The 16,992-nt window shown below is 34.5% G+C and overlaps 1 protein-coding gene across 1 annotated transcript; it reads left to right on the top strand.

Moving 5' to 3' along the window:
• The first annotated feature begins 10,713 nt into the window (after window positions 1–10,713).
• On the top strand, window positions 10,714–11,376 carry LOC108455427 (uncharacterized). The gene has a single exon (XM_017753984.1). The coding sequence runs from the start codon at window positions 10,714–10,716 to the stop codon at window positions 11,374–11,376; it is 663 nt and encodes a 220-aa protein (XP_017609473.1).
• The last annotated feature ends 5,616 nt before the right edge of the window (window positions 11,377–16,992 follow it).

Raw genomic sequence — 16,992 nt, 5'->3', positions numbered from 1 at the left:
CTTGAAGCCTTTCTTTATGACTAAGCATTCATGCACAAACCAAAGGGAAGAAAGTGTCCATTCACTAGTGCATGAATCTGCAATTTATGAACTATTTTAATACATTAGTGTGAACGTTTTTATTATTGTGTGAACACCTAGATGCCGAATTTGAATGGTCATCTATGTGTCTATAAATATTTGTTTTCTTTCATCTGTAAAGGACTTTTGCCAAAATTGTTAATGAACATTTGTTCTTGTGAGGTTGCTTCCTCTCATATCTCATACAAGTTTCGAAAGACTTATCTGGCTTGTGCTAGTGGCGTCAATCGTCTTGTTTGAACTTATCACCAATCTTGGTGTGGCGTTCACCTATCCATCTATCCATACTTTCACCTTAACAATATAGGAACCGGGGTGACACTTCTTAGTGTTGAATCATTCCTGACGTTAAGTTCGTTTTCCATTCCCATCCTTCGAATTATTTTCTTGTTATTCAAAACCGAGCCATTTAACCATCATCCATCTTTGCTACTAAATCGAATCTATTACTAAATTCACCCTACTTTGAAACCTTCCGCTTACTCGTATCTTTTTATTCACTTCTAGTTCTAAAACCCGAAGCACGAACGACTCTCTCGAATGACGATCGGGCAACTAAGTGAATTCGACTCATCATCCCGAGCCGGATCACATCAGTTATTCTGAATGAAAATGTTATGAGGAGTTAACGGGGAGTATGTATATGGATGAGACTGTATGATATGCTTTTGGTCTTGAAATATGGGTACGTGGCTGGTGTGAAGATGGGTTGTCTAAGTTATGTTAAGTTGGCGTACAATATACGCCCATGTGTTAAGTGAATTGGCGTACTAAATATGTCTATGTTCTGTTCACACCATTGGGCGTACTATGAATATCATGTGTAATTCACTCTGAAAGGTTCAGTTGTGTTATAAGTAATGATATGTATGATTTCTCTTTGTAGCTCACTAAGTTCGTATGAACTTGCTCTGTTAACTTTTCCTTTTCAGGCTTGCTAGTTGAAGGAAAACTATTTGTTAGAAGGACTACGCCAGAGAGTTGCTGCTATTGTGAGATATTTGATTTGTTTTGTATCATGCATGACTCTTGGGGTGGCATATAAATGTATTTTGGAAATTATTTGTATAAAGAACTACTATTTTGATAAGACTTTGTTTTTATGAGGTTTTATTAAAATATTAAATCTTGGAATTGAATCACTACATTTTGAACGTTATTTTGATATGCCAATGATGTACATTGAAATCTTTATAAAGTAAAATCCAATCACATGTTTTATACTCTTAAATTTGTAAAGTTTTCTAAGATTTCACTTTCATTGAATAATTTGTATAAGAATTAGTTTGATTTTTTGTTATGACACATCATACTCGAATCCAACTATCAAGACAGGTTTGGCATGTTACAAGCGCAATTGATGTCTACACCACATCCTGATCAGTTCACTCCACTTATTCATGTTCATTTCACTAACCCCATATTTTTTCATAAGCATCACTTTATGCACCACCACAACACCCTGCTTCGACCTCTCTTGCAGGTACATATTTCGGGGTACCTTCGTCCCTAGTATTCTACGCCCCCATGCCGATGTCGATACCGATATAAACACCAAGCCAAATGCTAACATTAGTAAAGTTACTGATGGCAACACGGATACCAAAATTGATGTCGTCATCGATGCCCGAGTCTATACCGACGTATCTAGGTTTTGCAATGTCATACAATTATTTGTCGATAGTGTGACAAACACCCATCGCATCATTATTTTATCGAGTGGGTCATCAGCGCAACCACTTTCTCGTGGAGTAGAGAACACACGATGGAAGATTAGAACGACATCACACTCAAGCACGAAGAAGGTAATGCAGACGAAGACGAAGATGAAGCCGAGGGTGGAGATAAAGATGAGGTTGAAGATGAAAATAGAGATGAAGATAAGCACAACAATGGAGGTGAAGACAAATAAGATGAGGACGATGGTCACGATCAAGTGGAGGAGCCAACACCACTAGTTGTGCGCAGAAACCTATGTGTACTCGTCAGCCACTGCTCTATGGCACACATTCTGCCCGATGACACTAATGATTTTTTTTATTTAGTGATGTAAATATAAATGACATCAATAAAGAAACTATGATGTTTTTTTATATTTCTATTGCAACTAATATTTTTCGTTGTTAAATTCTAACATAAATTATACGTAAATTTCCATATATTTAATATTTGATATGAAATATGTAACTTTGGATAGGCACCTTTATCGAACTAATGATTAATAAAGGTACAAGGACTAACTCGTAAAAATAAAAAAAGTTTAATTCCCCGAGAAATTGTAATTGGTACTTGAAGATGTACAAGTAGCAATTTTTATACTACGTAAATGTTGGTATACGGTGGCAAATACAGTTGAAATGCAAGTTAAAAAGAAAGAAAGAAAAAAAATTTACACGAAAAAAGGAAGCACTGTAATCAAATTTCTATCATAAAAAAAAAGAATTCTAGCAATGTTGATGCCCCAATGTACCTCTCAATACAAAACTTGTTACCTTTGTATGACTTTGGTTTCTATGGTATCCGAATAACATTTGTTGATTGTCCCTCTTCTAAATATCCATATTGGTGCATATCCGAACGGAATTCGGTGACCTTTCAGGATGCAACACAAGTTCATGTTTAGGGCCAACTCGAACAGCACGCTGGACACTAACGACCATATACTCTCATTTGAGATGAGTGGAAATTCAGGTCCCCATACATTGTGCATACATTCCAGTCTGTACACATCGTTGATATAAGACATGGATTCAATTCGTACATTCGCACATACGGTATCTAGATGTGCGCATGGAAATTGAAGTGTTTGGAATCTCCTACAATTGCAAGTCCCTTCTGGTAGGTCGACACGATATGATGCCTCTGAGTCTTGGTTAGGTTTAGCATACTTCATGACCCAAAAATTGTAGGTTTTGACGCAAGTGACATACTGAATACATAGTGTTTGCTCTCGATGTATTTCATCTAATTTCTTTCATAACATCCTCACACCAAACATAAGTTTTCAATGATGCAATATCGCTCCAAGATGCACACATTTCATATATCCTACCAAGATAAGACCAATACCTCTGAAACCTATCCTGTGGACATCGGGTTTCAGGGTTATTTTACTTTGTATAGTCACAAGTGCAAGTCTGTGTAGAGGTTTCAATTGACAGTCATTATGCAGTCATGGATAGGAATATAATGAAAGAGCCAGTTGAAGGTCATTACACGGCCACAAGCTTAAACTTTTCAGATACCCGAGAATATTTCCTTATAAATACTATACAAAAGTTTAAAGACATAATCATAAGGAAAACTTGTGGGGCTTCCCATTATAATTAACGTAATTTTTTCTCCATTTCCACGCAGTCGGTACCTTTATCATTCTTTCTTATCCAAAGGCCAACATCGTCGTGGATGCAGGAGAACTCTTAGGCAGACAACAACTGTTGTGGTGCAATAAAGGTGATGCTTCTTTCGAGGTGACAACGATTACCATTATTAAACAACCCATTAATAACTACAACTGTTGTTATGCTGACTCAAGTTTGACCTCTATTATGCCGAAACATCTGTTCTCCGCCTAAGAGGCCTTTTGTGTCCATCTTGGTGTCAACCTTTGGATAAGAATGAAAGGTTAAAAATATCGGCTATCTGAAAATAGAGAAAAAAATTATGTTGAGTACACTAGAAAGCCCTCAATTTTTTCTTATGATTATGACCTCAATATTATGTATGGTATTATAAGGCATCATTTATGGGTATCCAAAGAGTTTGAACTTGTGATCGCATAGCGACCATTAACTGGCCCCCGATTATACTCAAACCCGTGATCGCATCACGACCGCTGATTGAGGCCTCACTTAGACTTTAACCCATGACCGTATCCAGCATTGTCACCTCGAAACTTGACTTCTATTGGATGAGTTTGTAATGGCCCAATTTCGATGAAATCGGAACAGTGGTCTCGGGACCACAAATCCGACCCAAAAAATAAAATTTATTTTTATTTTATTATATGGTCTATATTATGATAGACATGTCATGCGAAAATTTTGGTAATAAAATTTTATCAATTAAATGTTTAATTACGGGAAGGACCAAATCGCATAAAATGCAAAAGTTGGATTCTAGTAGCTAGAAGGATCAAATAGCTATGGAATTCAAAACTTAAGGTCATTATATGGTCATTAGACCATTAATAAAAAGTATGTAGATATTTTGGTGACTCATCCATGTAATTTTAGAAAAAGGGCAAGGACTAAATTGGAAAGTGAAAATATTTAATTAATTAAAAAATGATAAAAAAAAAAGAAATATCATTTTATTTTATCATCTTCTTCCTCAAAAATACATGAAAACCCTAGGAGAGAGAGGAGAAACTTTCATGGCCAAATTGGGTAAGTTTCCTTGGCCCATTTTTAGTAATTTTGATATTTTTGAAACCGGGATAACTTAATCTATCTATTTGGGGGATCAATTTGAGAAGTTATCAAAGTATGGAAAATGGGTCATGGATGTATATGCTAAAAATTAGAAATTTATGGTAGAAAATGGAATATTGTTGATAGATAAACAACTTTTACAAAGTTATTTTTGATGAAAACATGATTTAGGAACTAAAATGTAAAGTTGTGAAATTTGATGAAAAATTCTGAATTTTTATGAATACATGTGTTGTAAATTTTGTAGTGGGATTTTGGTTAGGTTTGGAATAGAGAGTAAATTGCACAAGTTTCATTTTACGCGCCTAGGGATGAAATCGAAATTTATGGAAAAGTTAAGGGCAAAATGGTAATTTTGCCTAGGATGAAAATTAAGTCCACTTGAATGTGAAATATGGTAAATTGATGTTAAATTTACTCATATAGATCCGGATAGACCAAATTCAGAGCTAGAACGAGGAAAGAGGAAAATGTTGGATTAGTAGATTTTACGTACACGAACATTGTCGAGGTAAGTTCATGTAACTAAATTACGTATAATTATATGCTTGTATTGAATGTGTATATGTGTGAATTATTTGAATGCTATAAATATGAGCTTTGTTACATGATCAAGAATACTTAACAAAAGTTAAGTCCTATGAACATATCCGAGAAATACCAGATAAATGATAATGCCTGACCTAAATGACAAAAATGTTATTCTTGTACTTAGTTTGAATATTGAATGTGATTAAAGGAATTATTGTATACAATTTTGATAAATAGATGAAATAATCATATAAGCAATTATGTTTAGAAAATGTTAAATCCAGTTTGAATAAATAAAAATCGATGGATATGTGATTTCCGAAATGAAGTCCTACATTTGTTGCTGATGGGATTTAGCTCAGACAAGTAATCCTACTGATCTCATTTATGAAAGGATTTAGCCTGAACGGGTAATCCTAATATAAGTCATCTCAAGCATATGTCATAAAAAGGATTTAGCTTGGACTGGTAATCCTGTTGTTTTATATATATATATATATATGTGGCTCAAGAGTGTACTCTATGAAATAGCACCTTATGGGTACCATTGGACACGAATTGACGAATTTTGATTCGTACACCTTGAGTGTACTACCTGCATATCCATCGATATTTCAAATAAATTCAACAGGTAAAAGTTCTTGACATGAGAAGATATGAATAAGAAATGAGTTATTACACATATCAGCCTGAAATACATGAAATGATGATACGTGATAATTGATATATGGAAATATGAAATGATGATTTGTACATGGAATTTATTTGATGAGTATGTACATCCTTGATTATATACTTCTACACCTTGAGTGTACTAATCGTGACCTTAATATTCCAAGTAATATGAGTAAAGTTCTAATATGAAAATGATCGAAACTCGAAATGAACTATTATGAAATTATACTTGAAATAATGAGATGAATTATACATGTTGAATGAATACATGTTGTGGAAAGCATATTTTCTTGGAAACTTGATTGTTGTTGAGCCGTTATATAATTTGATGTTATTATGGAATATATGACTAACAAGGGCAATGAGAATGTGTGTAGGGGAAGCCAAATTGATTGATTATGCCTTACATAGTTACCTCAAAATAGAATGAATGGTAAGTTAAATACCATGTTATATGAACTTACTAAGCATTTTATGCTTACTTAGTTTTATTTCCTTGTTTTAAAGTAAATCGGAAGCTCGTTGGATTGGAAGCTTGGCAGAGATCACTCACACTATCCATCGGCCCATGTCGGTATATTATGGTAAATCAATTATGGTTGTAATGGCATGTATAGGATATATTGGCCATATTGGCATGTAAATGTAAATGATGCTTGTAATCTAGCCATTGGATGGCTAGTAATGGCAAGTTTTGATGTACTTGTAATGTCATACTATGGTAGTTTCAAAATGTTAAGAAGTTGATCAAATTATGCCTATCATATGGACTAAACTAAGGCAAGGTTATGAACATGTATGCATGTAATGGTATGCCATGTTGAATGATAGAATTTGCTTAAATTGAATGCTTGGAATGGTTGGATTGTACTCGGTATGTTTTAGTACAAGAAAATGGTAAATTTGGGTGACAAATGAGGTTAGGAAATGGCTTATTTTGTCCACACGGGCGTGTGTTTAGACTGTGTGACACACGACCGGGTACATGGGCATGTAGTTAGGCCATGTGTCCTCTGCACCTTAAAATTTGAAAAACAGAATGCTCAGAATTGAGCACACGGGTAGAGACACGGGCGTGTGTCTTAGCCGTGTGTGCCACACGACCTAGCACACGGGCGTGTGTCTTGGCCGTGTGAAACCTGCACCTAATTTCGAATTGAATTAATTGACCACACGGCTAGCACACAAGCATGTGGCATGGTCGTGTGTACAAGTCAGAGAGTTACACGGGGTCAAACACGGCCTGTAGCACGGGCGTGTCCCTTGGACCACACAGGCTTGTGAGCCCTGTAACTTGGAAAATTTTTAAAATGTCACGAAAAATTCTTAGAGTTCCCGATTAAGTCCCGACTCAATTCTAATGCTCGTATTGGGCCTCGAGGGTTCAATTAAGGGACGTTTTGAATGATCTTGGTTAATGAAAAGTAATTTACATAAATTATTTGTAAAATATTCTGAAAGTTTTAGTAATACTTTGAAACCTTGTTCTGACGACGGATACGAGTTAGGGGTGTTACAGAGTTTCTGAAATAATGGTCCTATACCGGCATGGCATATGAAATGTATGTGTTCTAAGGTGTGTTATTGCATCCTCAGCCCCTCAAATCTACCTATGAACTTTTGTGGTTTCACCTTTAAAACCGTAACCTTAATTCCTAAAAAATCCTAACCCTAACCCTAACAAAATTAAAAAATCCTCATCCTAACCCTTAAAAAAAGTTAAGAAAAGAGAGAGTGAAAGCGCACCTAGCCATTTTGCACACTCTTTTCAGAAATAACCTATTTCCTTAATTTTTCAATAAAAATAAAAATAAAATCCAATTAAAAAAAAGACTATTTATAAGTAATCAAATGAGAGTTAAAAAAAGTAAATAGAAAACACGATAGAAACAAAAAAAAAGAAACTTAAAGTAATTGTTAATACATACAAATGTAGTAAAATTTCTATCATTTTAATTTAACCTTTTATATGCAATAAAGGGTTGGAAAAATAATTATTGATGCTAGGGTTTAAAGTGTATTTTAAAATTTAAAACATTTAAAATTTTGATGAAAAAAGTAATAAGTAATTAAAACCATATGATATGTAATTAAGAATTTAAATTCAAACATAAATAAACATATATAATATATAACATAGATGAATTTAAACAAATAAAACATGAAGTATCGATTGAACGAAATCAAAACGAAATTGAATAATAAGGATTCATTTGAAATGAACTTAAGCCTAATTGGAATAAATGTCAAATTGTTAAGGGCCTAACTCAGAATTAAGTCATTACCTTCAAAAATAATTCCATCTCACTTAATTGGTGAGAACTAGACCTGACCATGGGTCGGGAACTCTGCCCAGCTCGAAAGCCTACCCGAAATGTGGAAGGGTTTGGATAAAAATATAGGTCTGAAAAATAGGCTTAGGCAAAAAAATAAGTCCCATTTAAAAAATGGGTCAGGCCTCGAGTAAGGTATTTTTAGCCCGAGCCCGGCCCAAATTCACTAAAAGACAAAAAAATCTACCTTTTTTTTTGTTTGTTTTGTTTTTGAATGTTAGTTTCTTGTTGTTTTCTCCTTATTTTTCTATCATTTTACTATTATTATTTTATTGTTATTGTTTGGCTATTTTATAAAACTTATTTTATTGTTAATTTTGTTATTATTTTAAAGGCATTTGCTAATTTTGTTATTATCTTAGAGGCATTTGCTTATTAAGTTGTATTTATCTTTGTCTTATTTAAGGTCAATTTACTAAAAAATGCCCATTTCCAAAATTATTCACAGAAATGGGCCAATTTTTTTATTATTTATCGGAAATGGCTGAATTCCCCAAAAGCGCGTCCACGTCAGCGCGAAGTCAGGGGCTATGTTAGAAAAACAAGTCCCTAGGGGAGTGTTTTGTCCACGTCAGCACAAAGCGCTTCCTTGAGGGCGCACTTTGTGCTGACGTGGACAAAACGCTCCCCTAAGGATGCGTTTTGCCCTCTTTTTTAGGGTTAGGGTTTTTTGTGCTTGATTTATGGTTTAGGGTTTAGTGTTAGGGTTTTAAAATTTCATGGTTTTATTGTGTTTAGGGAAAAAATTAATTAAATTAGGGTTTAGGGTTTATAGTTAATTAATTAAATTAACTATTAATTTAAAAAATCAATTAAATTAGTGTTTAGGGGTTTTAGCGTTAATTAATTAAATTAGGATGCACTGTCAGCAAAATTACTGAAAAAGCTTTCACGTGGATGCTCTTTTGCTACAGTAGTATTTAAAAAAATAATTTTGAGAAGACGTTTCTGAACAAATAGTGTTCAAAACGCTTCAAGCAGGATGCACTGTCAGTAAAATTACTGAAAAAAGCTTCCACGTGGACGCTCTTTTGCTACAGTAGTATCTGAAAAAATAATTTTGAAAAGATGTTTTTGAACAAATAGTGTCCAAAACACTTCAAGCAGGATGCACTATCAGCAAAATTACTGAAAAAAGCTTCTACGTAGACGCTCTTTTGCTACAATAATATCAAAAAAAATAATTTTGAGAAGACGTTTCTGAACAAATAGTGTCCAAAACACGTCAAGCAGGATGCACTATCAGAAGAATTACTAAAAGAAGCCCCACGTGGACGCTCTTTTGCTACAGTAGTTCCTATTTGGCCTTAGACTTTAAATAAGTCAAATTTCATTCTCAGGTTGCATAAGTTACAGCAAGAGAAATTGAGGCTAAATTAGAATAGAAACTGAAGATGAGTGAACGTATTAGTGTTGTTATTTACTATGATGGTGAGGTCCGTGACACAAAGAACGGCGTTGTTTTTTTATCAGAGAGCACAGCGTGACTGGTTTTTAACCAGAACATAAATTTGACAGAACTTCATAAAAGAATTAGGCGTAAAATCTTCGGAACGACGCTAATGAAAGTTTTGTGCATTAAGTATCAATTTTGTGCTTCGGTTGATCCCTTGAGATATGACTTATTCAACATCAAAGGTCCTCGTAACTTGGAGACAATGGTGCAGACTCATTTTGCTAGTGGATCACCCTATCTTGAGTTATATGTACAATTTTCATCACCAAATGATGCATTTACAACTTCAACATCTACTGCTGTTCGAGAAGAATACACGATCCATGCCCGACACTCCGTTAGTGGGTGCCAAAACATAGAAGTGCCCGTGTTTGGTAGCAGTATGGAATACACAACCCTTGCACGACACTCCATTGATGGATGGGACATGCACCTCAGTGGGTCGATGTTTGATACTGGAAATACATACTAGGGAATGACATCAACTTTTAGTGGTTGGCAATTCACATTTAATTAGGTACGTTATGAAACGTCCACAAGAAAGGATGATGTACTTCCTACGACATCCACCGATGAAGGGACCTCATTCATTGCAGATGATGATTGGTTGGATGATGAGTCTGATGTGGATCCACCTCAAGAGCCCGGCCTCGATGGTGTAGAAGTTGTATCATTTTTTGAACCGGAGCATGTTCCAACCATACCTGAAGATGTTGAAAGGGGTTCAGATGAAGAAGAAGAAGATCCGCGATTCAGGTCGTACTCGCTTCCAGCCCACATGCATAATGTCGATCTATCTCAAGATGATGGATTGAAGTTTCCAGATCTACACACAGAAGGCATGGCCGTACAAGTTCGTCCTTGGATTCGGGTGAATTGGAAGTTGGTAAGGAGTTTTCCAATAAGGATATGGTACATTGAAACAACATAGCATCATGAACGAGGTTAACTACAACGTGGTTTCCAAATCTAATAAGTTTAAGGCCAAGTGTACAGTGTAAGACGGTACATGTTCATGGAAAATTATGGCCTCGTTGAGGAAAAAGCCAGGCTTGTAGGAGATAAAAATGTACAAAGGTCCACATACATGTGTTGGCGATACAATATCATTAGGTATTTAGGGTTTTTGAATAATACTGTTATTACGTAATGTTGCATTATTTAACGTACTTCGTTGACAGGTGTTTAACAAGATCATCCCAAGATGGATTCAGATATATTAGCTAGCTTAATACTATTGACGGTGAAGACGGATCCCAAGACTTCAATGCCGGTCTTAATTTCCAATATTTGTAGCCAATTGAGGTACATGCCCTCTTACCGCAATGTTTGGATAGCTAAGCAGAAGGCGTTGGAAAAGATTCATGGTAAGCGGGATGCTTCATATAATAAAGTGTGGCAGTGGCATCAGGTGCTGGAGAGATATGTCCCAAGTTGCATAACAAACCTTGAAACGGCACCTGCGTACTACAAGGACCGATTGCTCCATGGATGTCAAGTGTTCAAGCGTATGTTCTGGAGCTTTAAGCAATGCCGAGACACATTTCTATACTGCAAGCCATTGGTTCAAATTGACGGTACCTTTATGTATGGTAAATATACCCATCGGCTATTACTAGCTATGGTACAAGATGGTAGTGAGAGAATCCTTCCAATTGCATTTGCAATAATACCGGGGGAGTTAACTGATGACTGGGATTTCTTTCTTTCTAGGTTAAGAAGGCATGTCTTCCCCCAACCTGATACCTGCGATATATTGAATCAGGGCACTGGAATACTAGCAGTAATTGAGCGACAGGGAAGCCAATGGCATCACACACACTATCGGTATTACCTAAGGCACATTGCATCCAACTACTATGGGTAATATCGATCTACAACTAAACGACTGCAAGTGACCAACATGGGTATTTAATCTCTATTAATATAATTTCGTTTGTAATATTCAATTTATTCTGAATAGAAGAGTGGTATTTAATTTTCGCTATCAACTTATATTGGCAGGGTATGAGATAAGTAATGATCGTTTTCATGAGATGTTGGCGGTTTTGCGTTCAGTTAACGAAGAAGGCGCAGACTACCTCTGTGACATACCTTTCGAACAGTGGGCACAAGCATACAACAGTAGCCTACGATATGGTCATTAACCTTAAACCTGTCTAAATGCATAAATTTTGGTCTAAAAGGAACACATCATTTGCTGATAACATCAGTTGTATGAGAGACATATTTTCATTTAGTGGCACTATTTCCAAAGCGAGCTACGAGTTATAAAGGCCAAATGTAGGGAGACCATGTATGGTGCGCGAAGGTATTGCAAGAAATTAACAAGGCAAAGGCACGGGCCAACACCATGCACACAGTATGTCATGACCGCGACAACCTATAGTTTCGTGTGACGGAGTTTAACAGACTGAACCAAGGTATTATAAGCAGGCAATATCGTGTACACTTGAGAAATAGGACCTGCGACTGTAGGACGTTTGATGCACTACGTTATCCATGCGCTCATGTAATTGCAGCTTGTCAGAATCTCCGTCTGGATCCCATAAGCTATGTCAACGAAGTGTACAAAATAGAATACATATACAACGTGTGGAGACATGTATTCCCACCGGTCTCAGATGAACATAAGTGGCCGTCTGTATCACTTGCTCCATTTAAGCTATTACCAGATAGAGAATTGTGTCGCAAACCAAAACGTAACAATATGGATATCTGAGAAACAACGAACCAACAGAAGTTGTGCAGATGGTGTAGGAACCCAGGCCACACAACTCGATCATGTCCAAATTGGAATAGCTGATAGTTGTTGTAATAAAATTATTTTGCATTATTTATATTTTATTAAAAATATTAAAAATATTACCTTATTCAAAAGAACATTTATTTTATTAAAATTATAAAAAGTAAATTACAATTAGAATATTAAAAAAACTTTTATTTTATTAAATGAAATAATATAAAAAAACTTTGTACAAATATATTAAAAAAATCAATGTTGGTGCCGGTCGGAATCAATGCCACATGGGGGTCGTTGTCGGTTACGAGCTGGATTCCTCATTGGATCAACTTTCGGCGGGGGTTGTGTTGCTCCGGTGGGATTATGCTTCCTCCGGTAGGGATCTGGTTGTGGGTGTTAGGAGGATGACCCACCTTGATAAAATAATGAATGCGGAGGTGTTTGCATCACCCATGGAGGAGGTGTTTGAATATCATAAGGCGATGGAGATTGGTAAAAAGAATAGCTCACTGATGGTGCCTCGTGCGATCCCTCATGCGACAATGCCTATTGATTGGTGGTTGACTCGGCGTAATTGGGAATGAAGATGAACCTGGCCATGCATTCTAACATTCCATAGGACTAGGAAAAGGAAACATATAAGGGTTAGGATACATATAAAGGCTAGGATACGCACTTGGCATAATCTGAAAAGGTTGTGATATGGGTGTCGTCGGTTGAAGTGTTGGGCTCGATGACTGTGTGGGTGCTGTTGATGGGCCCGGTGATTGTGTGGGCGTTATTGATAGGCCTGCATCGTCATCCCTTCTTCTTGGATTTAAAAGGCCCCGTTGTTCCCTTTGGACACGAATTTGCCGTCGCCTCTCCTCTTCCGACAGCATGGATCCTAAACCATGTCATGTATTCCGGCACACACACTAACTTAGGAACGATGATCGGTTCCCAAGTAGGTATATAATCATACTGATTTTCCCACATTTTGATATATTCTGACCAGTATCTCGGCCAATCCGTATTCAATAGCCGTAAGTCGACTTTGTGCTCATCATCGAGCACTTTAGGTGCCACGGGAATCGTTTGTCGGAATCCAAATTGCCGTAATACTTTATCTGACTGGTGCATCTCTACGATAGCATAGTTGACCAATGAGACCTTCACATGCCAAATGTTCGGATTTTGAAAAAATTCATCCGGAATTACTGCCCGAATTGCCGGATCCTTGTATGGTGTTCATTGAAACTATATGAACATGATAAAAATATTAGTTATATACATAATACTAAATACAAAATACGAAACGACTATTTTATTATCTATATATATTTTATTTAATACTTACTTGTACTTCTAACCGTTGGTCTAATAGAAGCCGTATATCTTCAAGGGAGGTGGGTATTCCAACATAACTCGTCAAATGGTTCCACCTAATTAAATAAATTTTTAGCATACAATTATATTATAAATCTATGTAATAATTATAAAATCTAATATAAAATTTACCTTGTTATCAGTGGGAATGTATATTGGTGGTTCACTCGAGGACGTAAAAATGGAAAGCGAAACCGTGCCCATGATTGCAGTAGTGATAGACAACCTCTGATTTTGGTTTTATTCGATCGCGTCGCCCCCTACATCTCCCGGTACAATGTTGCTAACACGGCAGACCCTTAACTAAATTTACCAGCTGCTCTAAAATCAACAAGTTCCAGCAGCCATCTCAGATGTACACAGTTTCGTGACAAGTCCGACATCAGATAACCTTTAATCATCTTAAGAATGTATGCCCGAGCATATCATATTCTTTCTAATTCAGTCAAATCATTATCCAGGTCCGGGAATGTGTCTCGTAACCAACCCATCTCAATCAGACCTCCGTTAATATTATCCGAAATAGCACCTAAAAGCTCGTAGCATACAGCTTCCCAATCAGCAGATTGAGGGACCTGGTGACTGTGTACCCATCTATCGGCAATCCCAATTTCAATTGCACGTCTTCCAGAGTGATAGTACACTCTTCACATGTAAGATGGGAAGTGTACGTCTCGGGTCTCCACCTCTCTATCAACGTACTGATTAGTTTCGAGTCAAACTTGCACCCCTGGCCTATCATGGCCACGTGCCAAAAACCCGTGTCCCGCAGGTAATTATAAAATAAAATTTAATTAAAATTTCATAAATGAAAAAAATATTAAATAGTATTGAAAAATTAATTAAAATTATCACTTACCATTGTCATTTGATTAACGGAGATGTGTCTATTATCGAGACGAATTAATTCTCTGGCCATTGCTAACACAATCGAATATTTTTTAATTAAAAAAAAACTAATTCAAAAAAATTTAAACAGAGCTTTTTTGCAAAAATTAAAGAAAGCTTTGAGAAAATTTGAAAGAAATTTGAGAGAATTTGGAGAGAATTTAGAGAGAATTATGAGATGACTTTTGTGTGAAAAAATAAAAAGGGGTCTTTTATAGTTTTTTTTTTTTTGCCATTGAAGCGGGGAAAAACACGTCCCTAGGGGAGCGTTTGTCCACGTCAGCACAAAGTGTGTCTTCAAGGAAGCGCTTTGTGCTGATGTGGACCAAATACTCCCCTAAGGACGCTGCTTTTGTTAACACAATTTCGACTTCACATGACATGGACGCGCTTTCAGGGAATTTGGACCTTTCTGGTAAATAAAAAAAAATTGGCCCATTTCTGTAAATAATTTTAGAAATAAACTTTTTTAGTAAATTAGCCGTTATTCAAGTCTACATATTTTTTAAATTTTATTTTAAATTTGTTGGCAAATATTTATTTTGATGTTTTTAGTATTTTTGATGTATTATATATATTTAAAAGTTATATAAAAATAATATAAAAATTAATACTGGAATTGGCCTGGCCTCGAGTTTTAACATTTTTATCCAAGTCAGGCTTGGGCAAAATTTTAGGCCCACTTTTGGACCGGGCCAATCCCAGGCCTGGTAAATGGGCTTGAATTTTTTAGTTGAGCCCAGACCGGCCCATGAACACCTCTAGTGAGAACGTCTTGCATAATTTTCATCATTTTAATGCAATTTATTCTAATATTTTTATTTTGATCCCTTTTATATTATTTACTTTTAGATAATTCTTAACCATTTTACTTTTTATTGTAAACTATTTTTCAAAATTAAAGTATTAGTTTATTTTAATTGTGAAAATTATAATATTTTAAAATGATAATATTCCTTTCGAAAAAATCGTATTGTCGTTCTTGTTTGCAAAAAGTTTATTAAGAAAATTTTATTTTAAGAACAATACTTTTAAAATTATAAATATAATAAATAAATTACTAGTATGATTCTTATCCACGCTTTATAATGAGTTACATTGAGTTAATTATCTATTTTTTAGCTAAACTATAAAGTAAAAATTTAAAAGTTATAATATGCTCAAAGATCTTATACTCTTCAGATATTTAGAATTTAATCATCATACTAATATTTTTAAGAATTTAGTTCATCTACTTTTCAATTTATAAATTTAGGTTCATTTGTTAACATTCTTAAAGTTTTTATGTTAAATTTTCTAGTGTGACATTTAGAAATAAAATAAAACACTCACTTGATATTCATGTAATAAAAATAAAGATATTATAATGAATCAATTTAACAGAGAATATTAACATTGTTAACAATTCTTAAAAATTCACATCAGCATTTTAATCGAAATAAAAAAATTTAGATTAGCTAAAACATTATAAAAGTTGAACTACCAAATTATGTCAAAATTAAAATATATAGATTAAATATCAAATCCGAACAAAATATAAAGATTAAAATTAAATTTTATCAATTTTATATAATTTCAAAATGTAAAAGGATTAGAACTAAAATTTAGCCATGACTTTCTTTTATATATATGATAGTATAGATAATTTGATTTAAATTCATAATTTAACTTTTAATAGAATTATTACCATGGTTAATTATTTGGATTAATTTCTCACACAAAAGATTAAATAATTTTTTATGATAATACAAAATTAAAATCATATAAATTTATAAATAAAATAAAATCCCGACCCTAAAACAACGGAGAGCAAATATTATAGCACAACAATTACTAACAATAATAATAACATGAGGTTTACTCCAACAGTTGGGAGTAGATCAAAATCCCAAGGCGAAGAACATGGGTCATGGGGTAAGGCCTAAGGGACATTAAAAGGAAAACTTAGAAAAGGTAAGGTGTCAGCCAGCTCACCCTATCTTTTCCAATTACTGTGGTGGTTGCAATGATTCCTTCCCACACTTCCCTTTATTTAGATACCAACAGCATGTATTAATCAATTAACAAAACAGCATATATTAATTTCCTCCCAATTTCATTTGCATTTCAAAATTTTCCAATTCTCCTTTTTAATTTAATTTTTATTATTATATTATTTTTTTACAAGTATTTCTAAAATTTTTTCGTTCAACATGTTTTTAAAATATTTTGAAGGTTAATTAAATCATTATAAAAATAATAATATAATTTTTCCCATTAATATTTTAAAAGACATTTTAAAAAAAATCATTATTTATAAACTAACAATATTTTCACCAATACATCAAAAAAAAATTGTATTTTTAATATAGTGCCAGTTATGTCTTGACTTAAATGAAGCAGTAATTAAAGTTTTTTGTACACTTATTTAACACATGTTCAATTATGTTACCCCATTCCAATCCATAATATAATTAATAGTTAAATGATTATGATGTTTATATT

The sequence above is a fragment of the Gossypium arboreum genome, chromosome 11 (genome assembly GCF_025698485.1).
Source record: "Gossypium arboreum isolate Shixiya-1 chromosome 11, ASM2569848v2, whole genome shotgun sequence".
Lineage (NCBI taxonomy): Eukaryota > Viridiplantae > Streptophyta > Magnoliopsida > Malvales > Malvaceae > Gossypium > Gossypium arboreum.
The sequence above is the reverse complement of the archived record's forward strand: the minus strand, read 5'-3'. Positions and strand labels throughout refer to the sequence as shown.

Coding starts and splice junctions, on each gene's coding strand:
- LOC108455427 (XM_017753984.1), top strand. CDS start 10,714: ATGGATTCAGATATATTAGCTAGCTTAATACTATTGACGGTGAAGACG.